Source organism: Cololabis saira, chromosome 24 (genome assembly GCF_033807715.1).
Source record: "Cololabis saira isolate AMF1-May2022 chromosome 24, fColSai1.1, whole genome shotgun sequence".
Taxonomy (NCBI): domain Eukaryota; kingdom Metazoa; phylum Chordata; class Actinopteri; order Beloniformes; family Belonidae; genus Cololabis; species Cololabis saira.
Window position 1 is genome coordinate 10,692,551 of NC_084610.1, and position 27,854 is coordinate 10,720,404.

At 42.8% G+C, this 27,854-nt stretch overlaps 1 protein-coding gene across 3 annotated transcripts in view; it reads right to left on the reverse strand.

Moving 5' to 3' along the window:
• Positions 1 to 3,690: 3,690 nt before the first annotated feature.
• LOC133424931 (lysine-specific demethylase 6A-like) overlaps positions 3,691 to 27,854 on the reverse strand; it is a 42,051-nt gene continuing 17,887 nt past the window's right edge. The window contains exons 7-29 of one of the 3 annotated variants that reach the window (XM_061715517.1): positions 27,269 to 27,323; positions 26,520 to 26,554; positions 25,818 to 25,911; positions 25,589 to 25,715; positions 25,287 to 25,385; positions 24,753 to 24,972; positions 22,327 to 22,464; positions 20,666 to 20,797; positions 20,508 to 20,579; positions 20,319 to 20,414; positions 18,554 to 18,931; positions 16,515 to 17,374; positions 14,074 to 14,203; positions 13,883 to 13,988; positions 12,855 to 13,060; positions 11,845 to 11,906; positions 11,677 to 11,751; positions 10,045 to 10,308; positions 9,771 to 9,958; positions 8,650 to 8,791; positions 8,437 to 8,563; positions 7,299 to 7,469; positions 3,691 to 5,003 (exon numbers count right to left, since the gene is read on the reverse strand). In XM_061715517.1, the coding sequence (XP_061571501.1) occupies positions 4,974 to 5,003; positions 7,299 to 7,469; positions 8,437 to 8,563; positions 8,650 to 8,791; positions 9,771 to 9,958; positions 10,045 to 10,308; positions 11,677 to 11,751; positions 11,845 to 11,906; positions 12,855 to 13,060; positions 13,883 to 13,988; positions 14,074 to 14,203; positions 16,515 to 17,374; positions 18,554 to 18,931; positions 20,319 to 20,414; positions 20,508 to 20,579; positions 20,666 to 20,797; positions 22,327 to 22,464; positions 24,753 to 24,972; positions 25,287 to 25,385; positions 25,589 to 25,715; positions 25,818 to 25,911; positions 26,520 to 26,554; positions 27,269 to 27,323 (3,807 nt within the window). In that variant the 3' untranslated portion in view covers positions 3,691 to 4,973. Of the gene's footprint in view, positions 5,004 to 7,298; positions 7,470 to 8,436; positions 8,564 to 8,649; positions 8,792 to 9,770; positions 9,959 to 10,044; positions 10,309 to 11,676; positions 11,752 to 11,844; positions 11,907 to 12,854; positions 13,061 to 13,882; positions 13,989 to 14,073; positions 14,204 to 16,514; positions 17,375 to 18,553; positions 18,932 to 20,318; positions 20,415 to 20,507; positions 20,580 to 20,665; positions 20,798 to 22,326; positions 22,465 to 24,752; positions 24,973 to 25,286; positions 25,386 to 25,588; positions 25,746 to 25,817; positions 25,912 to 26,519; positions 26,555 to 27,268; positions 27,324 to 27,854 lie in introns of those variants that run through there. The other 2 variants (XM_061715518.1, XM_061715519.1) reach the window with 2 other exon arrangements.

Sequence of the window (27,854 nt, forward strand, 5' to 3'; positions counted from 1 at the left end):
TTTATGAATGGGCCGCACGGAGCTCCGCCATTGGCTGACGGGGCACAGCCAATCGGAGGGGAGCATCTTTGGCAGCGGAGGTGAATGAATGAGTGAATGAATGAAGGAGTCAGACAATTTTTCGAGGTCAGGCCCCGGTGTGCGTGCGTGCACGAGCCTCGCACACTGACCTAGTTGGTGTGTCGCAGGCGGCTATACATAGCTGTGGGAAACTCAGGCAGACAATCAGCCCGGTTAAAATTAGCAGTCAGGGCCACCTGTCTGCTCCCCACGAAGACGGAAACATCCGCGGAGGGAAGGAGGGATGGAGGGATGCAGGGAGGAAAGGCATTGATCACCCTGATAGTTTTAAGTCCTCGTTTTTATTTCCTACTGCGACACAGAGAGACATTGTTAGGCGGGGGGTTGGTTTGTGGTCCAGGCCAAGCCGAGTTCACATACCACTCCTCTGGAGCTCTGCCAGACTTCAGAGGTGCAATTATGAGGAGGGAAGTTAACTACTCCCGCATTGAGGGGTAAAAACACCTCTCACGTTCAGTTTGGTACTGAAAAGCATGAAAAAGTAAAAGCTTACAGCTGCAGGTAAAGTGTGCAGGGTGGGAAACTAACTCTCTCTAACTGACTGCACACCACTCTGCCACTTTGAGGCTCCTCTTCCCTCCATGTGACATACTGTCACCAAGCTGAAGTCGGTTTCCTGTCTTTGTTGTGAACATCCAACCGACAGGAAGCGGCGCGTGCTGAAGCGCCATCTGCTCTTCCTAGAAGCACCATGTTTCACACACGTGGGTTTTCTGTCTCTCTGCTGCTCGCAGTGAAAGTGTTTGTGGACAGTAGGGGTGGGACGATACGGGTAACTCACGATTCAATACTGTGGCGATATGTGGCCCACGATAATGATAATATCACGATACACGATATCTACGATATTCGATATATTGTAAAAAATTTCATCCAACGATATATGGGACTGAAAAAGAAAAAATACCCATAAAAAGGAAAATGTCTTTTGTTAATTCTTTGGCATCCTTGGAAGATTAATTTAATCTGATTTAACTTAATTACAGAGAAGTATGATATTGCTAACCATGTCTCATTTTTTTTAGGGTTCCTCTTATGTCAGTTTATTTTAATTTTTATTTATTTTGTTTTTTTTTTAAAGTTTATTTCTATTTTTTAACTTTTTTTGTTGCTGCTGTTTTGCGTGTCCTGTATTTTAGTTTATTACTTTATTTTTCCTATTATTATTGTCTTCAGTCAGAGTTTGATTGGTAATCGGTACTTACTTTGGGACCTGTTTATAATTACGTATTTTGCAGTGTGTGTGTTTTGGGGTGTTTGTTATGTTAAGTTTTGTGTCCTTATTTATTTTATTTATTTTTTTTTTTTATTTTATTTAGTTATTTTATTTATTTATTTATTTTTTTTGAGTGTGTATGGTAAAATATAAAACGGGGTATTCTGTCGAACCCTTTAAAAGAAATGTTTATTGTGTAATCTAATTTACATGGATTACCCGATAAAGAAACATGTTAAAAAAAAAAAAAGGAAAATGTCTGTAGTTATGCATTTATTCAATGCCAAAACTTCCTACAATGTACAAAGAAAGTGCATTTGTATAGTGCCTCACTTCCTCCTAGTCTTGTAAATGTAAACACTGTACAGCTGGACAAATTGAAGTGCATGAACAATAATCGCGTAAATCCATTATGTGTGTTGTAATAAAATATTGATATTTGCCGTCAGTTTATTGATTATTTATTGCGACAGAGAGCGCAACAATATATTGCAATATCGATTTCTTTCCCCACCACTAGTGGACAGCATGTAAAAAAATAAAATTAATCTCTTGCCTTTTCTTTTACAGGACGGTTGTATGGCTTTGCAGAGAAGTCCAGACCCACGGGGACCAGCGTCGGAACCGGCTCCCTCAGCTCTCTCTGGACCATGAGGACTTTTTTAGGGGCTTAACGCCAAAGAAGAGGATGGAAATGGGAATTTAAGTTGTTTTCCGTATCAAATAGCCCACATGAGCTCAAATGTCTCCTTTCTTTAGTATTCAAAGGCGAGGCTGTTTGTAAAGCTAAATGTTAACATCAGACCAGTGATTATTTTAATGACATTTGTGAAAAAGTATTAATAATAACATGGAAGTAAACAAATCCCAGCTCAATAAGATAAAAAATGTAAGCCAAAGAAGAGATACAGCGGATAAGTACTCAACTCTTTTGAAGTTTGAAGTCACGTGAGGCTTGTCTGTTGCCATGGTGATCATCATCGTGCTGGGAGGTAAAGCTCCGCACTAAACTCAATTCCGTTTAGCACTTTCCATCAATTTTTGAAAAACTAAAAATGTATACATAAAAAAAAAAATCATCTTCCCTGCCAGTAACAAACATATTGTACCAAACATGCTCACTTAATTTTTTCCTCCTTGTAAAATACAGCTTTTTTTTGAATGATTGACACTCCAATCACTTCTGTATGAACCGTCTCAGCTTGTTCGGGTCAACATTTGGCCTCTTCTCCTTTTTTTTTACCTCCTCATGGATGGTCTCTCCATCCTTGTCTTGTGCCATATGCTTTCATTTTTCTAATAATGGATATAATGGTGCTCGGAGGAATATTCAGCTTTCCCCATGTGACAAGTCTAATATGTATTTCTGCACAACTTCATCCCAGACAGTGGCGCGTTCTGCTGAGCACCAATAACCGTATCCTCACCTGGGAGGTGAGGGGAAATGGTTTTAATAAGTCCTGCGGAGCCGTGAGACTCTTCCAGGGAGAATTGACTCCAGCAGACAACTTTTTCACACATAGTTTCCGACAAAGGAAATTGGCTGGGTGTGTGTTGGTGGAGCTGAAAATGGGAAAGGTTGCTTTATTTTCCCTCTTGCTATTTATATATGAAAAAGGTTCATAATTTTCAGTTTTAAAAAAGGAAAACAAAACATATACACCAGAAGTTTATTTTTTTCCTCTTCTTTTTAATCATTACCAACTGTATCCACATCCTCACCTATATGATGTCAGTAGAGGACACAGCATGAAGTCGTTTTCCTCCTCATTATTTCCCGTCTTGCTTTGATTGTGGCAGACGGCCTCCAATTTTGGCTCCAGCGAGAGCGGCGGAGACTCTGGGCGCCCGGCGGTTGCTCAGTAGTCAGTGTAGATCCTGTTGGGCTGGCAGCAGCTACATCTGGCTACTGGGTCTCCGCTGACAGCCACACGATCCCCAGTACCCACAGTGCAATAATCGCATGCGTGCATGATTGTGTCTGATGTTTTATTTGCAATTTACTGTGTATTTCAAATCTTTTTCTTGTGATCATTTCTGCTACGGAGCTTTTGCATTTCTAGGAAACATTAAACAAAAAAAAAAAAGGCCCACCCACTAAGAAAAGCCTCCAATGAGGTTAATCCGAAATTGCGGTGGAGCAGGAATGTGTTTCTTGTGTTTAAATTATACAATGTCATTCGGAGAAGGTGGATAAGTTCTGGACCTGGCATACAGTGTAGGATTCTGTGTGTCAGTCTACAGCTACATTGTCTGCTGGGTTTCAGGCCTGTACTCGATTATCTGCATGGTGCTGCTAATTTCTTCTTTATTTTTTGTTTAAATCAGTTTTACTTTCACTTGTATTCCAGAAAAATCCACGATGAAACATTAAAGAAGCGAATAGCAAGAAATAATTTGACAACTTTTGTGTTTATTGACTCATAAAACATTCTTCAAACAATAAAACAATTTTAAATGTCCGTTTCTGTACAATGCTTGCTAAGCAATTTTATTTATATATAGAAAATGTAAGAGGAGTCGTGTTAAAATGACAAAACTCCTTCAAATTTAATGGCAGGTACTCTGGAAAAAAATAACAGCATTCCATCAACAAATATTTTCAAGCAATAAATATGCATTTATAAATAGTGTAAATTTACATCAAGATTAGAAACAAAACAAAAATCACAAATCAAACTTAATTCCATAAGTCTATGTGCAACCCATTTTCTTTGTGACTTGGCTAGTAAGTTTTTTTTGTTTTTTTTTCTTCTTGTTTTTGTCTTTTTGTTGTTTTTTTGTTTTTTATACCTAAGAAAAACAGAAAATGTCAGATTTGAAAAGAAGGAGACGAAGATAAAACAGAAAAAAGCTGTAAAAAAAATTAAAAGAAAAAAAAAAAAGAACTGAAAAAAAGAAACTCACCTAAAACTCTTCACATTACAATTTTTTTTTTCTTTTTTTTTTCTTTTCTAGGGAGATTTTGCTGTCCAAAGAGTCTTAAAATTACTAACTACCATAGAAAAAGACCAGTTAGGCTAGTGCTCCTTAGAAGGAAAAAACAGAAGAAAATCTGGGGGAGTTCCATAAATCAAAGCCAACGTTTCATCCTGTTACCAGAATAGAAAAACAGGGAGAGACAGAGGGAGAGAGGGGTTGTCAAGTCAGTAGTCTTTTACGGGTGGTGTTGCCAGTTGTGACAGTGAACAAGTATCTACAAAACATTTTTTACCACGCTTTAAAAATCCCACTCCCACCCCCTCGTCCCCCCCTGTTCCCGACCTCATTTGATTAAGTCCTCCATTAAAAAGTGGGCTGAACCATTGTCTTTAGAAGGGCGGGGGGGGCTGGGAGGGGGACGAGGGGGGGAGAAAACGAAAAAAAGAGAAGAGAAAAAAAACAAGTCCCGTTTTTGAGCCAGGTGGTGCCCCCTTATGGAAGGCCCCAGCGCTTCAAACAGGTTGCATAGACAGACACACTCGGCCGCCTCAGCCTCCGGCCGTCGCTATGGAGACCACCCATAAGGGAGGGGCGGTGGTGAGGGGTAGGGGGAGACGGCCTTGGCTTTCCTGAATATCAGAAATGGTCCGTATATGTAGATGTTGAGTTGTTCTTTTATTTAAAATCTTAATACAAGTCTGTGTAAAATGGGCTTCATGGCTCCAGAGCAGAAGAAGAGAAGAGTCGCCTAATGTCAAGATGAAGATGAGTGAAGAGGAGGGGCCTGCGGAGAGAAGAGAGGGAGAGAATCAGGAGGGAGCTGGATTCATCACCTTAAAGCCTCTGCAAATACACTGCAGGTGTATGAGGAAGCGGTTTCAAACCATCACCTGTTCCATGTCAGCTCCTGTATACACACTATAGTAAATACAGGACTGTCTCAGAAAATTAGAATATTGAGATAAAGTCCTTTATTTTCTGTAATGCAAAAATGTCATACATTCTGGATTAATTACAAATCAAATGAAATATTGCAAGCCTATTATTATTTTTATTAATTTATTATCTAAGCCATAATCAGCAATATTAAAATAATAAAAGGCTTGCAATATTTCAGTTGATTTGTAATGAATCCAGAATGTATGACTTTTTTTTTTTTTTTTTTTTTTTTAAATTGCATTGAAGAAAATAAAGAACTTTATCACAATATTCTAATTTTCTGAGACAGTCCTGTATATAAATATACATATACTTCATTAACTGATCATCAGGTTTGATCAACCCCACAAAAGCTAGAAGCTGGTCTGAAGCGCTCAGGTGTCTTAACACAATGTCAAAGAGACAAGACATCAGCGATGATCTTAGAGAAGCAACCGTTGCCATTAACAAAACATTTGTACAGCGAGGAAGATTATTCAAAACTAAAAACCATTAGTGACAGTGCACTTCCCGGCTGAGCTACACCTCGGACTTTATCGCCTCAGTCTGTCCTCTGAAGAGAAGAAACCAAACTGAAGACATTTGGCCATAAGTCACACCACCAAACACATATTATACAAACATATTATGTTTAGTGGATCTTATCTACGGCTAAAACTCGATTAGGACTGCTTTTTTTCATCCACATATCCATACATGCGAAGGGAACCAACTTACTTAGTTCATCTTTGGTTTCCCTGGTAATAAATTGGGAAAACAGTGAGCGGTGAATTAGACTTTAAACAGACTGCACAAAGTGTATACTTTAGTTTTTATTTTCTTCTCCATACATTGAATGTGTAGGCCGATTGTAGTCCTATCAAACGTTTACATGCGGGGATTAGCTCAGCTTGGGTCCCCGGGTCTACCACGAACTTATGGACAAGTGACGTTTAGCCAAAAGTGTCATACAGTAGACGATAAACTCAAATTACAGCAGTGAATTTACAAGAGTGGGGCTGAAAAAGGCAAGACAAGGTCTTGCTATGCCTAAAGGTTCAGACGTCCTGACTGAAACGATGTGGCACAACCGTAAGAGACGTATGCATCCATGAATAGCTTGTTCTGGGTCTCTGGAATTCGCCTAGAGACAACTTTTGTTGTATTAGACGCTATATAAATAAAATTGAATTGAATTGCATAAACGAATGAATGATGTTAGAAACAAAAATGGTAAAAATTCCTCCACAAGGACGTGCGCCACGAAAATATGACTTCATCAGGATGTCTACAGGTTTGACTGAGGTAAATGTAAGACTTTTTAACACCATTTTCAAAAAAAATGAAGACCAAAAAGACAAGTTACTAAGAAATCCAGCGCTGAGGTCGAGGTTGCCAGATCTGGCTGACAGGTTCCAGCCCAGACGCAATGTATAACCCACCAAAATCATACATTCTCTTACAAAACTACAATTAAATTGAGTAGATTAAAGCAAATAAAATATCAGAATTTATTGTGTACGTTTCTACTTTTCTCTGCCATAATGGAAACTTTTTTGTGAATAATTTCTCTTAAATATTTAGTAAAAACCAGGAAAAGCAGCCCAAATATATATTTTTCAGCCCAATTGGGCTGAAACTTGTCCAACCTGGCAACACAGATTTAGAACCTCTACAGGAGATTATCCTTAAAACGATGAAATAAACTTTTTAATGATGACTCGAATCATTCCCTCTAAAATTAAGACCTCCGATTGAGATTTACGACAAAATAAGACATTTAGAGGCCTTATTTTAGCAAAAATGGAATGTAAGACTTTTTAAGGACCCACGGCCTCCCTGTTATTGCTGCTAAAGGTTCAACGAACTGAGTCCTGGGACACATCTGGTTTTAGATCATGGTGGTCTTGATATGTAAAACCTGAGAGCTGAACCTCGATGGAATGATACGAAATGTCAAAGATTTGATGTAAAAAACCACGAGTATGAATAATAAATATCTATCATTAGACTGGATAGTAAAAATTTTAATGGCATCTTGAAGACATTTGAAGAATATAAACCTCCTGGTTTTGGATAAAGGCAGCTTCAGAACAGCAGGAACAGCTCATGCTGTGGGGTTTAGTGCTCTGAGTCCCCTCTCTCCTCAGCGATGACTTACTAATGTGAACTGGTCATAGACCTGCATCAGGTCCTCCATCCTGTACTGCTCCAGCACCACGAAGTCGTCCAGCGTGGCGCTGCCTTTCCTGGCGCAGTCCTGGCAGTGGACCACGTGCTGCTTCTTGGACAGGAGCTCGCGGCGCACAAACAGTAGGTTGAAGACTTCCACCTGCGGACGGATGGAAGCCGAGACCGTTAACAGACACTTCCTGGAGCTGCTGCACGGTCAACAATAGCTGACAGGGTGGTTTAATGGGACACTTCTATGCAAAAACCCAGATGAAAGCTCTGCATTCAAATAAAAAGCCATTAGTGGCCTCTTTAAAAAGCTCAGATCAAACCCGAGTCTGCGTGTCATATATGATGAGGTTTACTTCATAATAAAATGTGAATGTGCTCAAATATATGAATCGTATGGCGCTTTTCCACTAGCACCTACTCAGCCCGGCTCGTCTCAACTCCACTCAGTTTGGTTATTTTCCACTAGGGGTCTAATGTGCCAAGTAGATACTTTTTCTGTAACTAGAGTCAGACGTCTGAGTCAGGATGTGACATCAGCGAAAGAGCGACTCTCGGCTTCTTCATTTTATTCGACCAGCAACGGCAGAAAAAGTCTGTTCTGGTCCAACTCTGAGGTGCAGATGTTCATAAACTTGGTGGCTGAGGAGAGAATTAAAGAGGGATGTAGACGGGCGATAAGGAACGACCAAATCTACCAGGAGCTCTGTCACTTCAGAGCTGCTCGTGGCTCCCAATGCACTTTTCAGCAGCGCCGAGACAAAAAAAAAAATATTAAAAAGCGCCTCTACTTGAAGCTTCTCTCTCTCTCATTTTTAACTTGATATCGAACACAAACCACAGACCCAGCAGCACATCTATCATCTCCTCCAGGTTCTACATCTTTAGTGTTGTTGTCTTCTTCGTTTGTGTCACACAATCAAATACGTCACAGCAACTTCACTCCAACCTCCTACTTCTGCTCCAGGTGCTGAATTGTTATGGAAAAGAAACCAGGCCGAGTTGAGATGAGTAGAGCCGAGTAGGTGCTAGTGGAAAAGTGCCACTAAACTGGAACATGCAGTCGTCCTGCACAGCCCTGGTGGGGAAATGTTCCCTGAGCTGAGCGACTGACTGACCTCACAGATGCTGCAGTAGTGGGCCGGCTCGTCCCTGGTCCTCGGCCTCAGGACCGTCTCCTTGCCGGCGGACGCCAAGGCCTCCTTCACCCACTGGCACTGTTTCAGCGTCCGCAGCAGGCAGTACCTGCGATGCAAACCCCCCCACGTCAGCGCCCCGGATTGAACAATCCGCTGGAATATTCAAAAAGGGGAAACGATCGTGCGACTCACTTGATCATCTCAAACAGCTTGTGGTCGGACACTTTAATGTTGCGTGCCATGTTCCAGGAGAGGTGCACCATGGGAACCATGGACTTGACGCTCTGGAGCTTGTTCCACTCGTAGCGCTCCACGGCCAGCTTGTACTGGTGGGCTGAAAAAAGCAGGTGGAGAAACGCAGCGGCGTGAGCGGTGGTGATGTTTCTGTCAGCCTGTTTCAAGTTAAGTTTCAGTCTAGTCTTTGGGTCAAGCTATCATTTTAGCTTTTAGTAGTTTTAGTCACGTTCATTCTCCTTTTAGTCGTGTCAAGTTGACAGATTGTATTTAGCCAAACCCATTTTACAATTCAAACAAGATAAGATAAGATAGTCCTTTATTGATCCCCAGAGGGGGAATTCGGGTGCTACAGCAGCTCAAAGTCGGACAACATGAACTCAGACTAAATAAACGATAAAGATGAAAATAAAAAATATATATATATATATATATATATATATATATATATATATATATATATATATATATTTTTTTTTTTTTATATATAATATAAAAAAAATAAAAAATACAGAAATACAGTAAAAAAGAAACTGAACAACTGTACTGTAAACTGAATAAATGTACTATAAACATAGTAAATGTCTGTTATACTAATATAGTATAAAGGAATAGTGTGCAGCTGCAGTCTTATTATAAATACAATCGAGGTTATCTTATTATTATATTATTGTTACCTTATAGACTTAACAATACATTCATCCCAGATACAGAAGACTCTAATTTGAGTTTACAACATATTTATTTGTGATTTTGTGGACTGGGATTGAGGACTAACGTCACCCAGCAGCAGAACTAAACCAGAGGAAACTACTGAAAACATGGACATTAAGGATCTTTGGTAGAACATTTCGTCTCGTTTTGGTCAACGAAAATGAAGACACATTTTAGCAGAGTTTTTATTTTGTAATCTACATTTTAGTCTCGTTTTTATTCCTCTACGATTATATATTTATTTATCCTTATCGTCACATGCCCAGCATTTTCATCGCGTCTCCTCACATTTTCCTCAGGTGATAAAGGTTCGTTGACGACGCTCTTTAGTCATAATTTTCGTTGCTGAAAGCAGCTTTACGTACCGGTGAGCGGTCCCACGTTCCAGGCGATGTTGTTGCACCAGCCGATGGCCTGCACCCAGTGGATGGTTCCCGTGTTGAGCCACACCAGGTCTCCCGGTCGCTGGATGAACCGGTAGACCGGCACGTCGGCCTCATACAGGTCCTCCAGGTTGGGCCACCACGAGCCCATCAGGAAGTTAATGTTGTTCCTGCCAGACGGGAAGTAAACAACCGGTTCACAAAACAAACTAATAAATGAAAAAAAAAGGCAGGAATTGAGTCGATCCCATCTTACTTTTCGCAGAAGTTGCTCATCACGCCCCAGTACGGCTCCGGCACGGCGAACCACTCGCAGTCCCCGGGGCCGATGTTGATGTTGACGGCGCAGAAGTTGTTGTGTTCCTGGTGGCCCGGTATCCTGCTGCCCGGCACCTTCATGTACAGCTGCACCGTGTTCATGCCCAGGATGGTGTGGCCCACGTGGCTCAGCAGGTTGCCGGCGGAGACGACGCGGGCGAAGGCCGGAAGCTTGCTGAGCTCCTGCAGCTGCTGTTTCCACCTGGAGGGAACCGCACCGGAGAGTTTTTATGTTTATATATTTTTTTTCCTATTTTATCACCCAGTGCTCCTTCCTAATGGCGCTTTTCCACTAGTACCTACTCAGCTCGACTCGACTCGCCTCAGTTTGGTTCTTTCCCACTAGGGGTCTAACGCGCCGAGTAGATACTTTTCTGTAACTATTCTGCCGAGGTTCTAAGCGGCTGAGTCGGCTGTATCTGACATCATCACACTACAGGCCACCGATTGGTCGGGGGGTTGGCCCGTCAGCCTGGTAGGACTTTGTTCCAAACTTCAATTACTCTCCTGTGCTTCTCAATGGTATTTCGCCTCGCCGCTTGAACACTTCTCTCCCTCAGTTGTTTTAATTTTATATTGAATACAAGCCACCGAGCAAGCAGGAGATACTCATCCATGTTCTTCGTCTTTGGCGTCTTACTTCTTCGCTTGTGTTGCACAATCGAGTACGTCACAGCAGCTTTGCTCCAACCCGCCTACTTCTGCTTCAGGTGCTGAATTTAGTGATGCACCGAAATGAAAATTTGTGGCCGAAACCGAAAATAATAAACACTTGGCCAAATACCGAACAATACCGAACATGGTTCTTCAGCAGTTTTTCATTTATTTTGCCAATTTTTTCACCATTGCATAAATCAAATAAATTTGATTTAGGCATGCTTTTAAAAGAAAAAAATCTTTTACAAAATTACAAGGTAGAAAATATACATTGAACATAAAAAACTGAACGTTTTTTAATTTCCCAGCATTATGTTGTTTTGGTTCCACCTCCTGGTGAATGTTAGGTAAAATTCTTATGGGGTTAGTTTTTGTTTGGCCAACGATTTATGTAGTGCGCAACGTTACGGGACGGAGCGGCCGGTCTATTTCCTTATTTTAGAACGCCGTTATTAATTGTTCGGTTTTTTTCCCACTTATTCCACCGAACACCGAAAGTGTTTTTTTGCCATTTTCGGCCGAACAATTTCGGTTACCGAACAATCGGTGCATCACTAGCTGAATTGTAATGGAAAAGGAACCAGGCCAAGTTGAGTCGAGTCGGGCTGAGTAGGTACTAGTGGAAAAGCACCGTAAGTCAGTCCCGGGCATTGCTCCCTCTACCAACCCCGGCTTCTCCGGCCGGACGTAGAGCGTGGAAGGATCACGTTATTCCAGCCTGTGTATAGCCCAGGACTGCTGCATGTTTTTGTGAGGGAGAGGAACATGCAAACCCCACACAGAAAGGCCCTTTGGCCAACCCCACCCAGGGCGAGAATTGAACCCAGGACCTTCTAGCTGTGAGACGCCTGCACGAGTTTTTAAACAAAAACCCATAAAAGACTGGAGACAGCAAGTCGAGATCCACACTCACTTCCTTTCATCCGAGACGTCGATGTTCGTTCCAAACTTGATGTGTTTCAAGGGTCCCCGTCTTTTCCGTGCAGCACTTAAGAAGCAGACAAACAACATTTGATTAATCTTGATTACTTAGTCCCAATTAGCCGTTAATGGCAGAAACGGGGCTGTTTTTCTCAAGCACCTCTCTGCTGACGTCGGCTCCGAGTCCGAAGGCTCCTTTAGGGCCTTCTTCTCGTTCTCCTCCTGGAAACAGACCATTAAGAGAAGAGCGTTAAGCCAGCATTCCCCTTGTGCATAACCTCCAGATCAGGGGTGTCAAATGTGCGGCCCGAGAGATTTTCATGCGGCCCGCGAGAAGTTTCCAACGCAAAAAAACTAAATGTTAATTTACTAAAAAGGAAGGCATAAATGATTGCCATGAATTGCAGCATATCCGATAATATATTTCTTCTACAAATCCATCGTTATTCCACAAATAGAGCAGTTTGACATTTTTTTAGTTTTCTAGAATGCATTTCCCGATTTTATTTCTTTGTAGACGGTCGTTTATTTTTATTAACTGACTACTATTATATATTTTCGCAGGAAAAATATCACTGCTAAAAAAGATGATAGAAGATATTTATTCGGAGAATTTCAGTTTTGAATACGAGGATAGTGATAAAGTAAAACAGTTAAAAGAAGTGCTGACTTTTTCGGCACACTGGCGTAATTATCCGCGCCAATTTTTTAAAATAAATACACTTAATTGTACTGGAAAAATCTCTAAATCACAAAGAAACTCTCTCGGATGTAATAAGAAAGATTTTGCTTTTAATTAAATTTCCTATAAAAAAGCGAAATATAAAAAAAACATACTTGTTTCCGTTTATCTTTGTAAAATGATATTAAAAGTGTCTTACATAATTTGAAAAAAAACCGAGAAATTTCAAGAAAAGATACTGAAGAAATATATTTTACATAATTAGAGTGTAAACAAAGTGCATATTTGCTTTAAAATTAACTAAACTAATATTGGATTAGATAACAATAGTAAAAAAAAAAAAAAAAAAAGAGTTAGAAAAAAAATATTATTATTATTATTATTATTTTGAGCGTGCGGCCCGAGAGAAAGAAATTGGTCAAATCTGGCCCGCCAAAGCAAAACGAGTTTGACCCCCCTGCTCCAGATGAAAGACGTTATAATCGTACCCTCAGGGACTCCTGGAAGGAAGTGGCCTGGTACTGGGCGTATTTGGCGATGGTGGTGTGAGAGCGGGCGCTTTCGCAGCGCCACATTTTCTTGGTGCCGCTCGGGTCCCAGTTCTCGTCGGCGGGCTGCGAGAGCTGCGTCCAGACCTCCACCAGGTGCTCCGGGTTGGCTTCCACCAGAGTCTTCGTGGAGAACAGGCCCAGATCTGCAGAGGAACAGAAGCATGCTGATTAGGCCTGTGTTGAAAACAATCGATTTCCTAATTCTAAATCGATTCTCATATTAATTCCTAAAGATCGATTTTTTTTTATTGATTTTTTTTTGGGTTTTTTTTTTTTTTAAATCTTTTATTTATTTATGTATTTTTTTTTTCATCATTACATTACAACTTTTGGTTATTTTTTTGTTTATCCCCAAAAAAGGAATGTTTTGTTGGACACGAGAATAACTGGTGCCATGTTTTTGCCTTTAAATACAGTATGTTTAAAGGTATGAAAACATTAAAGTGTTAGGTTATAATTGCATAAATTATACTGTCTTGGGGTTACATTTGCAAAAAATGCTAAAAACCAAATGCTCAAAAATTAAAAACCAAAATAGACCGAAAATGGAACAAATAAAAACGGAATGTGGGAAAAAATAAAACCGATTTCATCCGTCTCTGTTTCCTCCCTGGATCTGTTTGGTAATTCTGACCCACGATGTTTCTGAAAGCAGTTCTATCAGCATTCTGGGAGCTGATTGGTCCTTACAGCATCATTAGCTGCCAATACTTGCTGTTTAATCTCAATATAATACTAGTAGTAATATTTTGCATAACTACAGTCATATAATTCATGCAACAGCTGAAAAAACAGTTTTAATAACACTAACCCAAATCAATATCGGAATCGAATCGAATCAAATCTTGATAATCGATTCTGAATCTTAAGAATCGAAATCGAATCTTGACATTTGAATCGATCCCTAGCCCTAATGCCTGCCATGGGCGTGACGCGGGGAACTGTGACGTGGACGAGGCTCTTACCCAGTTTGAGAGCTCCGGCCAGGCCTCTGATGACCGTGACGGGGTTGGAGGGGTTTGTGCAGAACTGGTGCAGTGGGGGGAAGAAGGCATCTCTCTTGTTCTCCAGCTGGTTTGGGGCGAGAGCATGAACGGTTGAAGACCCCCGGACCAAAGCGTGACTGATATTGTGAGGTATTGGTGCCGGTACTCACGTAGATGCTGGGCGTGGGAGGGTTGAGCTTCTCTTTGGGCAGGGCTGGTGAGGGCGGGGGCGGCAGCCGGGGCGGGGGGCACTTATCGAGGAGGATGCTGCTGTTTGAAAGCCCGTTCTTCCCCAGGTTTCTGCACGGAAACACCAATTCAGAATCAGAAATCAGTTTTATTGGCCAAGTATGAACTTGCCAGACGGGGAATTTGACTCACTTCGCTCACTGAACCCAGATTTAAATAGTAGCAAACAGTAAATAAACAAATGTGGCTCTTATTAACATATATACAATTAAAAAAAGTGAAAGGTGCAGCAGTATGAGGTAAACATGGTTATTGAAAGGTGCATTGTTACAGCATATGATTGTGGTTATTATTATTGCACAGTGGTTGATTACTCTGAATTGACCCTTTGTGAGCCTTCTGATTTGTCCCTGACTGACATCAGAAAAATTATTCTCTGCTGCTACATCCGGGTCAGAATATCCGGTTGGATAAAACAGCCGTCTCACTCGTTTAGGATAAAGCTATGTGGACGGCCAGCAGTTCAACCCTTCCACCGTTCTATCAGCTAAACTCATCAAAACATCTTGTTTATTAAACTCACTACACAAAATATACACATATATGCACACACACACACATATATATATATATATATATATATATATATATATATATATATATATACAGCCGCAAAAATACCTTGTTTTGCCAAAAACCTCACTACATGTAGTGCTGGGCGGTATACCGGTTCATACCGAATACCGGTGTTTATTTTTCTTATGATATGAATTTTTCATATACCGTAATACCGGTGAGTATGTACAATAGCGTACACAACGTTGGGAACGCCGCACCGCTGGACACTGTTTGTGAGGGTGAGAGTTTAGCAGTAGTGATGCACCGATTGTTCGGTAACCGAAATTGTTTGGCCGAAAATGGCAAAAAACTTTCGGTGTTCGGTGGAATAAGTGGGAAAAAAAACGAACAATTAATAACGGCGTTGTAATATAAGGAAATAGACTGGCCGCTCCCGTACCGGTTGCGCACCACAAACATAAATCATTGGCCAAACAAAAAGTAACCACATAAGAATTTTACTTCAGTTTTTTCAGTTTTCTATGTCCAATAAATATTTTCTACCTTGTAATTTTGTAAAAGATCTTTTTCTTTGAAAAGCATGCCTAAATCAAATTTATTTGATTTATGCAATGGTGAAAAAATTGGCAAAATAAATGAAAAACTGTTCCAGAACATGACACGGGGGAACTTGTTCCGAAAAGAGGAGCTGTGTCGGCTGAGTGGAAATTCTTTGGCTTTAAAAAAGACGACGTCCAACAAACAACAATCATCTGCAAGTGTTGTAAAGCTAAAGTTGTAGCCGCGGGAGGCAACACTAGCAACTTGCTCCACCACCTCAGCCGCAAACATGTGATAGAATATCAAGAATACGTGAAGCTGAGATCTGCGTCCACCACGTCTACAGGTAACACTAGAAGTGCGGCAGAAAAGTCAAGTCAGACAACAGTTAAAGTCTTTAAGTGTTGTCTGACTGATTCTCTCACTTCATTAGAATCATAAGTGCCGCCACCTCATTGTAAACGGCATCATTTTGTGAGGCCATGCAAACCTGTATTTATACTAGTGTGGACATTAATGTTTTTCTACAATATTTCCTCCTCATGACAGTAAAATAAGCCATTCTAAGCCAATTTACTGCAGTAATTCCTTTCCAAATCATTAGAAAATGTGGTTAACACCCAGTTGTGCATGAAAAAAAAAAATACCGTGATATACTGTGAAGCCGATATAATTTTGAAAAATACCGTGATATAAATTTTCGGTCATACCGCCCAGCACTAACTACATGGTACCTGAAGTGTTCTTTTTATATAGATCTAGTTAACTGTTTATTTTCTTATGTCTAATAATTAGAAATTAAGTTATGTAAAACCCCGTTTTTACAATGGGAGTGGACGGGAAAGATGACGATGTTGATGTTTTGTCCGACCTGGCAACGGGGGCGGGGCTTGACAAAGGCTCAATTGTTTATTAATCAGCCAGGCCTCTGCTTCATCACTGATTCTTTTACTGAAGACGACCAACTTTATCATCACAAACGTGCAACTTAATCAACCAGATGTAATTAAAAAGGAAAAAAGTCCAAATGTGCAGTTAAAACGAAAGGACATCTGCATGGCAACAGGGATGGCCGGTAGCCTTGAGTGGGGCTGACGGTTACATAACAGAGCTGGCCGTCTTGTACTTGCGCTGTAATTCCACTGGGAGGAGACATGATCAAAACAAAACCCTCAGCCCGACTGATGCGCTCTGACAGCGAGGAGGGGACGAGAGGGCTGGTAGTGTGTTCAACAACAGCCAGTACATCATTCATATCATATCAAACGTGAGAGTGTGTGATGTGAAGGGGTTCCGGTCTGACCTGCAGGCCTTCAGCACGTCTGTGGAGCTGGGGTAGATGGATATGGACGAGGACGAGGACGACGAGGAGGAGGAGCCGTGGCCGTGCGGCGGCGTGGCCTTGGGGCAGCTGACGGCGGGCGGCTCGGCCTTCAGGGGGCTTTGGGAGTCCTCCGAGATGCCCCCCTTGCCGTTGCCGTTGAGCGTGGGCGCGGCGGACGCGCTGGGGCTGTGGCCGCCCGTCTGGGTGTGCTCCGAGGACTTGGGCGAGGGCGTGGCGGTGGATATGGCGGAGATGGGCGAGGAGGCAGCCGAGCTGCCTTGTGCGTGGGGGGTGGAGGGCAGGACGGCCGGGTGGATGTTGTTGACTTTCCTTTGAGAGTCCGGCGCCGCCGAGGCGGCGGGCGCCGCCCCCTCCGACGGCCCCTCCCCCCCGTCGGGGGCCTTCCCCCCCGCCAGCAGGGCGGATAGCCTGGGATTGTCTGCGCTAAGGCTCGGCTTCTCGCCGCCTTCCGCCGCCTTGTCGCCGTCCGCGTGTACGTGATTGGCTACGCCGTCCGCCGGCGCCGCTTTGCCATCGGCGGGGGGCGGCGGCAGCGGCGTTCGGCCCTCCGAGCCCCCGTTTCCGAGGGCGGCCGGGGCGAGAGTGGCTGCGGTGTTGTCATCTTTGGTAGCGGCACCACCTGAGGTAGAGGAGTGGGGGACGGAGGGAGGGGAGGGGAGGTGGTTGTGAGGCGGTTGCCGCGGCGAAGGGGCATTACTGGAATGTCCAACCTGATTGCTGGGGGGAACAGGGGGGTTGGAGTTGGGGATCTGGGGATGAGAGGGGGTCCCCTCACTGTTTGAGCCGGTCGCATGTTGAACACACCCCTTCTGAAGCCCCTGGGGGGGAAACAAGCGTGTTAGTGCAGAAACAGAACTAGGGCTGCAACAACGAATCGATAAAATCCATAAAAATCGATTATTAAAAGCGTTGGCAACGAATTCCATTATTGATTCGTTGTGTCGCGCGATTATTACGTCACTCACTAAGTCTCGGAGCTGAAGTTGAGTTGAGCGCGGAGCGAAAGTAGAGGAGCTTGTGCTTTGCCAGCTCAAAAACAGGTATTTCGCCCGGACTACATTTAATGCGGCACAGCGCGCTGACGCCGCGCACGTAAAAGAAGAAGGTTTTTGTAACATGCCATGCTCAGGCAGACGGGAGACACGTGTAGCTCAGTGCTTAACTTTTATTTTTAATCCACGCTATATTCTTGTGGACCGTTCTCCAATATGTTCCCCCTGTAACCTGGTACATACATAGGTTCCTCTAAACATCTGTTCCCGCTACAGTTTTAACTAAAAGAAAATGTGCTCCAATACAGCAGGTCTCATAATTTTATTTTGATCACTGCCAAAACTCAAAATCTTATAAAGACTTTAACTTAAAACTTAACTAGAACTTAAAATTTTCTTGACACAAATGAAAGTTCAATTGAAACACGTGTTTTAAGTGATGTGTGTTTTCAGGTGTAATGGCATTTTTAGGTTAGAAATAAGAATATTTCTTGGTAAGATCCTTAGTTTTTTGAGTGAAGGCAGTGAGAGAACAAATTGTAATGTTCAAACAAATCCTGTTTCTGATTTGTATTTTTCTTTATTTTTTATAATCTATTTATTGTTCTGACAGCTCAGGTCCCTTTTAAACAAAGTATACCTCTTTTGTGCACTTTATTTTTATATATTTGGCAGATGTAAAGCATACATGTGTATGTTTTCTGTGTTAGTCCATTTAGTTTGTTTTTTTTAATCAATACTTTAAAAGCTCAGGGATGTTCAAGGAGCAACCTGTTTGTGAACTTTCTGAAGATTATCTGCACTGTGAATTGGCACTGTCAGTTCTGTTTTCGAATAAATGGTTGGAATCCAATGCTTTTTTTTTTTTTAAATCCAATTCATCGATTAATTGAAAAAATAATGGACAGATTAATCGATTATTAAAATAATGGTTAGTTGCAGCCCTAAACAGAACATACAGGTGGACTTTGATGGAGCGATCCGTGCAGGTGTGTGTAACGTTACCTGAGAGGAGTTTAGGTGCAGGGCCTGGCGCGGCGTGGCGTCCTGTGTTAGCGTGCTTGTGCAGGTGTGAGGTAGCGGTGCTGCGTTGCTGCTGCCGGCAGCGGGCGGGTAAGGCACGTCTCCGTTGGGTCCCGTGGCCGGGGGCCCGGGCTGATTATTACTACCACTGTTACTATGGTCACCCACAGAGTCTGAGTGTCCGTGTGCCCCCGAGCCCAGCGGCCCGTTGGCCAGCGGCTGGGGGGGGCAGAGCGGCCGGTGGGGTCCCGGCTGGGGCCGCGTGGGGTGGAGGCTGGGGTTGGGGGAGGGGAGGGAGTTGGTGGCGGGGCCGTTGGGGAGAGAGGGGCGCACCTGACCTCCTGAGGGGTTCTGTCTCATCTGGAAGAGAATTAAAAAAAACAGTTTGGTCCTTTCATGCAGATTCTTACAGCCATCCATGTTGACATTCAGATTAACTTACAGTTTGGCTCATAATACGACGGTTTAACGCTCACACATGCCAAAGCACGCTATGAAAGTCATCTCTAAATAAAACTCCGGGATTGCAAATCATGCACTGTGTACCCTGGATTTGGGACTTTATTTTAACCCCTTCCTTTAAGCCGTTAACTACCCAGCATGCCTCGTTCACAGAACCTCCACATGCGAGGCATTCCTCCTGCACACTTGTAAACAGTTTTCAAGCTGACTCAAGCATCTCAACTATATAAAGTCAGCAAACAACTGATGCATTTCACTTCTCAATACAAACACTTACTTGAAATGGGGAGGAAAAGAAACTAGAAGTAAAGCATTAGAGACAAAATCCAAATACAGTAATCCCTCGCTATAACGCGGTTCACCTTTCACGTCTCGCTGCTTCACAGATTTGCATTGTGCATCGTGTTCTGCATTCTGATTGGCTAAACAGTCTCCCCGCTACAGTTCTCAAATAGAATCGATGGTGGCATGTCGGTTTATAAGAATCTTTTTGCCCAGAAGAAAAAAAGAGCAACAACGACACGTAACTATGTTCTTCTCTTGAAAAAAAACACACCTTTAGAAGAAAAAGACGCTACAGAGTGGAGTAAAGTCAGGATGCAGCGGCAGTCAGAAGACAGAAGCCTAGGGCTGGGCGATTTTGGCCAAAAATAAAATCCCGATTTTTTTTCTCTGAAAACCCGATTTTCGATTTCGATTTTTTTGGTAAAACTACAAAAGACAATGGAATAAATTGTTTAAAATATTTTATCTTTATTTTTAAAGAAAAATAGCAAACAAATTTCCCTATTGGGAATGAAGTGCAATTGAAAGATACTGTAAATCCTCCTTGAGTTTAGTAAAGTGACAACATTTACCATTTTCTTGACCAAACAAAGATGACTAGACGAGCTCTGTCTGTAATGCAGCCAGCTGCAAAAAAGGAAAATCGGTTTTCCGATTTTCCTTTTTTAACATCGATTTTGATTAATAAATCCGATTTAGATTTAAAATCGATTAATCACACAGCCCTACAGAAGCCTTGTACAATAAATGTAAAAAAAATAAACTACTTCACAGATTTCACCTATCACGGGTTCTTTTTGCAACGTAACCCCCGCAAACAACGAGGGATTACTGTATTCATTTTAATGTGACAGATCAGAAACCAGTGTCCAATGGTATAGGTTGGTTGCCCCTGGCAACCATTAGTCTCAAGCCATGAATAAAACAGTATTCGTGGTGCTGCTGATGGATTCTTCTGCAGCCCGCAGTGATTCAGCGTGCATCTTCCACAGATTAGTACCTGCTGCATCGTGGCGAGCTGAGCCTCCAGTTGCTCCAACATCTGAAGCTGAGGGGGTTTAAGGTTGGCCCGATTACTCCGCAGCTGTTCCAGCACCTGAAGAGGCACAATAAGATTGGAAACCTCACGGGACTCGCTATCGGGTGGCATATGTGGCGGATTTTTACGGGAAAGAAAAACATGACCTACCTGTAATTTCTGTGGGGAGAGGTGCCAGTTGGGTGCAGGCTGCTGTGCAGGATTACTGGTCCAGGAATCACTCTGCAGGACGACGTGGGTTATGACAACATGTATACGATGAGGTGGATTGGTCAACACAAGAGGGGTTGGGGGGGGGTTATGTTTACCTTGCCGGGACTGGACGCTCTCCTCCTCTTGGCTGGACAGGACTGGTCCTCGGCTTGAGCCAGCGCGCCCACGTGAGGGGGCAGAGACTGACCCAAGACCCCGCCCTCCGCACTGTGATTGGGCTTACAAGCCTGCGGGGCAGGAAATGGAAAAAGGTGCAAGCAAAAGGGAGGCACACAATGAATGCAAGGAGACAAAAGGATAGGTGTGCAAAGAGACATACGAAGCAATTTAAATAAATAAAAAAAAAGCAGTTGGCATAGAGCAAGAAGAGAAAGAAGATGAAAGAGAAAAGGTAAAAAAAAAAAAATTAGAGGCAACAAGTGGGAGAGGCAACAGAGATGGAGTAGGGAGCAGAGAAAAAGGAAGAGGGAAGAAAAAGGAAAGCAATGCTGTGAGTTTGTGTTTTAGCTGGAAGAACACTCAGAGCAAAACAAGGCTTCACATCACAGAAAAAAAAACAGCAGCGCCCCGGGGGCCTTTCTCCTGGAGAAAAGTCATTCCGGCTTCTTTCCACCCCTGCAGCGCTGCAAAAGTCACTGCCGTCGCTGCTGCGCTATCGGGTGCCGCGAGGCGGAAGCTGCTGAGGCCGTGTGTCTCGCACGTTACTCCCCGAGAGGAGTACGGCGAGTCTCCGCATGAGCCGGGCGTGACCGCTAACAGAACCCCACGTTCTTTTTGTCTTTTTTTTACTTCTAGCCACCTTCAAAATAAGTAGGGTGGAAAATAAAGCACCATTTATAGAAGTTTAACTAAAAGAAAGAAAAAAAAAAGGAGAAAAACAAAATGGGCCAGCAGAAGTGCAACATGCATGAGGTTAACGCCACATCTGACCCGTCTAGAAAAACATTTTAAAACTCCAAAACAGTCTTAATTTGACGTCTTCCAGTGCTGCAGGTCGATTCCAACAATGATCACGCACAAACAAGAGCTACTGGCATCTACCGTGTGATGGGCATGACTGGATGAAGTGGCAGTGAAACACTAGGTGGGATTTGTGAGCGTCTCGGGGGGCTTCTACGGTCACCTACAGAAGGGGGAGGAGGATGGACGAGCGGACGGAGTGAGAAAGCTCTCTATACGGCACGGCATCACCAATCACGCCAGAGGACGGAAAAGGCCGGAAACACGTCAGTGGCTGCGAGTTACAGACAGCCACTTGACTTTTGAGTGCAACCTCTGCCAGACTAAACAAAAGCACGTGAAGAGTAACCGGCAGCAACAAGTTTGCCACCTTACTGATCTTCAACACATTTGATTTAAACAGTGTTAGAATAAGGAGAAATTGAATTTTTTTATTAAGTCTGAACTGAGCGTGATGGGTGAAGCCAGGTGGCTACGGTGAAAGAAAAAAGGGGGGGGAGTGCAGGATTGGGTAACACTTGGCTGGAACCTTCCTCATCCTGCCCTGCAGCCAATCCATATAGTGAGAAAAATGCTAATTTGGGATATTTCGTATTTATTTAAAGCTGTTTTAAGACTTTCGCATTCATATAAATCAGAAAACAATGAGGAAGATGGAGTTGAGCTCAAGTGTTACCCACTTAAGAGGTATCTGCAGGGTGTGTCTGTGTGTTAAGAGTGCGTGTCTGCACTCAAGATGGAGGGGGTGGAAGAAGGGAGGGAAGGGAGGTGTAAGTTGCTCTATCTGGTCTCTCACCTGCTGTGGTGCACTGCTCAGGCCTCCCTGCCTGGAGGTTAGCTCAGCTGGGATTGGTAGACTCCATGCCTCCTCAATAAGAGGGAGCATTTTAGTTTTACCCTGAAGGCTACTGAGCTGGGGGTTACTCAACTGAGCCTAGGGGAATGGAAAACGACGTGAAAAAAATAAAATAAAATAAAAAAGAAATTTAAAAAAGAAAAGACAAGGCTGTTTCAAAATAAATAAATAAAAAAAGATGACCTCAAAAAACAAGGAAATGATCAGCAATGGTAAATATAGGTAAGAGGTTATCACAGGTGAAGCCAAGTTGGAAACTGAGTGTTTTGCAAACTCTGGCTACTCTGGCTCGTAAAGCTAAAAACGTGGCTCAAGCACACGAAGAGGTACTTGAATGACATTTAGCAACGGGAATCCCAAACAGTCACAAATCCATTAAAACAAGCGTCTGAAACTTGTCTTAATGCAATGAAATTATGCTAACATAACCGGTGGAAGTGTGACATTCCTTCATGCACATGTGAAAGAAAATGGCATTGCCTGGACAAAATATAGATGGACAGATTAATGCATGGGACACGGGGACTGTTAGAGCCCCGGGTTCAATATCTGCAGAGGCCTGGTGGGAAATATCTAACGTTGACTTCAGGAAATTGCATCAGAGATGTTTGCCCCGTCCCCTTCCCATATACCATATTTCCTCAAGCTTCTAGGCAACAGTGTGTTTTTTTTTTAGAAAAGTTGGAACATAATCAACAAAAATGGTACGATAAGGAAGCACCAGGAGAAAAGTGAGCTGGGAGTCTGTGAGGTGACGTCTCTGGAGACTTTTGCATTAGAATGTGTTTTGAATGATCGGGTTCGACCTCCCTGCTCCATATTCAAATAAGCATCCACATCATTTTCACTACTACAGGTGTCTACAGGTTTGACCAAGGTCAATTTGAGACTTTTAATACCATTTTCAAACTAAATTTAAGACCAAAAAGACAAGCCACTAAAAAAACATCCAGCGCTGAGGTTGAGGTTGCCAGATCTGACAGGTTCCAGCCCAAACGTGATGTAAAACCAGCTGAAATGATGAAAAACTAACCCAAATCATACTCTCCATGTTAAAACTGTCAATTATTAAATGCAGAATCAATTTCAAGTAATTAGCAAATGAAGCCCCAAAAAGTTCAGACTCCAAACAAAGACTACAATTAAATTGAGTAGATTAAAGCAAATAAAAGAGAGTCTATTGTGTACGTTTCTACTTTTCTCGGCCAGAAAAGCAGCTTTTTTGTTAATAAATATTAAATATGAAATAGTAAAAGTAAAAATATGAAATAGTAAAAACCAGGAAAAGCAGCCCAAATATATATTTTTCAGCCCAATATGGCTGAAACTTGGCCAACCTGGCAACATATATTTAAAACCTCCGCAGGAGATTCTCCTCAAAATGATGAAATAAACTTTTTAATGGTGACTGGATAGATTCCCTCTAAAATTAAGACCCTTGGATTGAGATTTAAGACAAATTAAGACATTTAAAGGCCTTATTTTTAAATGGAATGTAAGACTTTTTAAGGACTGTACTATGCTGAAGAAAGCTTGAGATTGGATATTTGACAGATGTGTACTCATGATAAATATTTTTGCAGAATTAATGCATAGTATTATTCAAATTAGGGAAGGGTCAGGTGACTGACTCTTGGATCGAGGCCGATTCTATCACCGGCCCTTTAACTGAACAACTGCTTAGATTTGAGGAAACATGGTATATAATAAAAGGCTTGGTTTTTAGAGACCCGTTCAGTTTCTCTTCTGAAGAATTCTGAAGTACAAAAGAAAAATAATGGTGTTGGATTAATCTAATCGCATCCCTGAGGAATAATATACGGGTTAGTTATTGTATGATTACAGGGATGTTAAATTTTTAAAAAAGAGCAGACGAGCTAATAAATCTACAGGAAACAAACCCTGAGCTTTCCTTCCTGTGAACAAGGCAGATAGATTTAGGTTTAGGAGGGTGAAGAAAGGGGAGGGAGCTGCTAAAGCTGAGGGAGCTGATCACCAGCCTGCGCTGATTCTGGTTAAAAGTTATAGCACTGTTACACTACATCAGTTATTGGTCAGTAGCATGCAGTGTCTTCGCCAGCATTCTGCAGCTCCCATCGCAGTGATGTCTGCTCACATGAGACGCACCAATCCGCCACGAGCAAGCCAACCCAGGAGTAGCGCAAACAAACAGCCAGCCAGGTTTAATCTGAGATTCCCTGATGTGATCGAGGTTCGTCTGTGTCATCAGACAAAGTGGCCGAATATGACTCGATCCGTTTACAATTTTTCAGTTAAATTTGAACTCCTGTATCGTGTTTCATGCAGCTGAAGTTGTACCCGTCCACGTGGCACGAGTATGCCTTAAATTCCCTCTTCCCACCCACCTGGAGACATTTGATGCGGTGGGTTAGCGCGGCGGTGTTGGTGCAGCCTTTGCTGCGGGTGGCGTTGATGTAGCACTTGATGGCGTCGTGCGGCTGGTTGCAGGACTCGTACAGCGTGCCGAGGTCCATCCAGGCGGCGGCGTGGCTGTGGTCCAGCTGCACGGCGCAGATGTAGGCCTGCAGAGCATCCATGGGCTGGTTCTGCTGCTGGTACAACACCCTGAGTGGGGGCAGAAGAAACGACATGAAATGTTGGGAAAAGAAGGAGAGGAAAGCATCAAAAGAAACACAACAGTCACGTTTGGTTCGGTTGCCCCCCAACGAGGATAAATAGAACCATGTTGCATAAGACATTTCTGCTTATCTCTGTACTTCTAGTTATCATCATCCAGTTTCCATAGAGATCAATAAGTTAAAATAGCAGAAAAACAGAACCTACATAAGTGAGACGGGAGCAAAAAACACCCTAAAAGCTGATTAGAATCCATGAATCGTAAAAAAGGAAGATGACAGGAAACAAGAATGGACATTTACCCTATTGAGCACCAAGTATCCGCACTGGCCTCTGATTTGTCTATGGATTGCCGATAAGAGATAAAGGCATCCTGGACCTTCCCAATACTTGAGTAGCACCTGCAGCAGACAAGGAAAACATTAAAATGACAAAAAAAGGCAAGTATTGCAAGGCGTCCACCTACAGAGAGAGAGAATTGTGTCTAAAAATAGATCTATCTTGAGTCAAGTATGTATTTAAGTATCTTTCAGAAGCATGAACGATATCAAAAGAGAAATAGTGAAAGTGTTTGTTAGATGAGCATCCAGCGTGTGCCACATACCTGCCAAGGAAGTACCAGGACTGTCCAGAGTTGGGGTCAGCTTCCAGAGATTTCTGCAGACACTGGATGGCATAGCTGTCCCTGCTGGCTCTGTCCCCGAGCTGTTCCACTGTGTGATGCATCCAGCCTGGGACAGGTCAGTTTCATCAGTTGTTTTCTTTTTGAAGAGGGAATTCTTCAAGAAAAGAAAGTTTTCCGAAAGCGAATGGAAAAGGGGGTTAAATCTTACCAAGCTGCTGCAGGGTAGCGGCCTTCACCTGTGCAGGGAGATCCTCCGTCTGCAGCAGGCTCTCGTACGCCTCCTTGGAAGCCCGGTATCTCTTCTGGAGACGGGAGGGAGGAGGGGAGGAGAACGTAATGCAGGACAACTTATAAATCTCACATTTCATCTAAAAAAAGTCTGTCTGATCGCGCCATCTTTTCATCTCTCCCGAGTGCAGAATCAAATCAGGGATGGTCTCTAGCATTTAGTCGCACTTGTGCGTGTGAAGATCTGCCTGGGAGTTGCACTGCAGCGCCGTTTAGACACAGCAGGATAAAAGCACATTAGTCATGAAGCGCTGCTGCTCCCCGAGCTGACGACAGCTACTGTACCTCTCCGCTGAAACCCACATAAAGAGAGGGAGACCACCGGCATACAAAAGAGGGGGAGACAGACTTCCCTGTTTCCGTGGCAACCCCTGCCGGATCGCCTGATCTCACATCCCCTCCCTCACGCCACCCACTCGGGGACCCGGATCCCTCCTCAGTTCACTAGCTCGTCCAAAATACTAAAACTCCACTATCCCCACCGTTGGGAGCTTTTCCTTAGTGATTCAATTAACATGCAGGACAAAAAAGGAGGAAAACAAGTCTTTTCTTGTATCTTTGGAAGTGAGTAAATGTCACAAGTTTAGAAAAAAAAAAAAAAAGGCTAAAAAGGATCACTTACCTGAATCTCATACAAATGAGCAATGTGGAATTGAACTGTGGAGGAACAGAAGAGCAAATGGGTTAATTAGAGGTTATTGAGCAGATTAGAAAAGGTTTCCCCGCCTATAGTGGAGTAAGTCCTCTTCACTGCCGTCAAGTCTTTGGAAAGTGGAAACAGCTCGGCCGACAGATAGTTGTCAGAAACCCGCGGCGGCCTGTCTGCACGAGGTGCAACGGAGCAGATAGGTAACCGTGCTCCTGGCGGCACCTTCCTTTGTCTGGAGCGCTGCAGTGTCTGATCTAAGCTGCCTGAGTGACTCTCAGCAGATGGAGAGAGAGAGTGAGGGAGGGAGAGGAGGGGAAAGTAGAGAGAAAGGGGGGGGGGGGAGGAGAGGAGGGTGCAAGATGGGGGCTGCCCTTGATATGCACGCCTGTGTGTGTGTGTGAGTGAGTGAGAGCGGGAACGAGGGGTGTTACAGTGAAGCAAAAAAGGCAAACACGGCGATAGAGAAGCGGCGCAAAAAAAAATGGATATTGCCGTCGCCAAGGTAACAGGTACTGAGGCGGGAGAGATGAGATGACAGCAGCATTTTAAGTGATGCTACTCTCAGACTTCACCAAAGCAGAGAGCTGTGTACAGAAGACTGTCAACCAACTAAGATGTTTGATGCTGCGATTATTGAAAAGGCGGAATAAAGAATAATGGATGGATTAATAATATTCCTAATTGCCGTCAACACTATAAGAAGTAATAAGGAGGATACTTACTTTCAGCTTTGGACAAAGTGCAGGGGTTGGAGTCAATCAAAGCCAGCTGAAAATGCTGTCAGCGCACAAAGATAGAAATAAATTAGAAAAAGGAAGAAAAAAAAAAGCTTCAAGATAGGGCTGTTCGATTTTGCCCAAAAATAAAATCTCGATTTTTTTCTCTCAAAATCCGATTTTCGATTACGATTACTTTGTGAATTGACAAAAGGCAAAGAAATGATTTCAAATATGCTGTTTTTTTATTGAACATTTGCCCCATTGGGCTTTAAGTGCAAACTTTGCTCTTATTAAACCAAAAATGAATGAATAAAGTGCAAAACTCTGTAAAATAAGTTGAAAAAAAGTTTTAAAAAATATAATAAAATATAAAGTTTTATCTCTGGAAAAAAAAAAAAATCAGCAAATCAGCACTTGCAAACATACAGTAAGTTAGATCTCCAATTAAATAAAACAAGACATTTTCTAATTAAACTAAACTGGGTCTTTGCATGCTAAATAATAATGCAACCCATGAAGGAGGTAGAGGTGTGTAATGTCAGTCATTACATTTGCAAGTTTTTTGCAAGGAACACGAGCCGGTCTACCG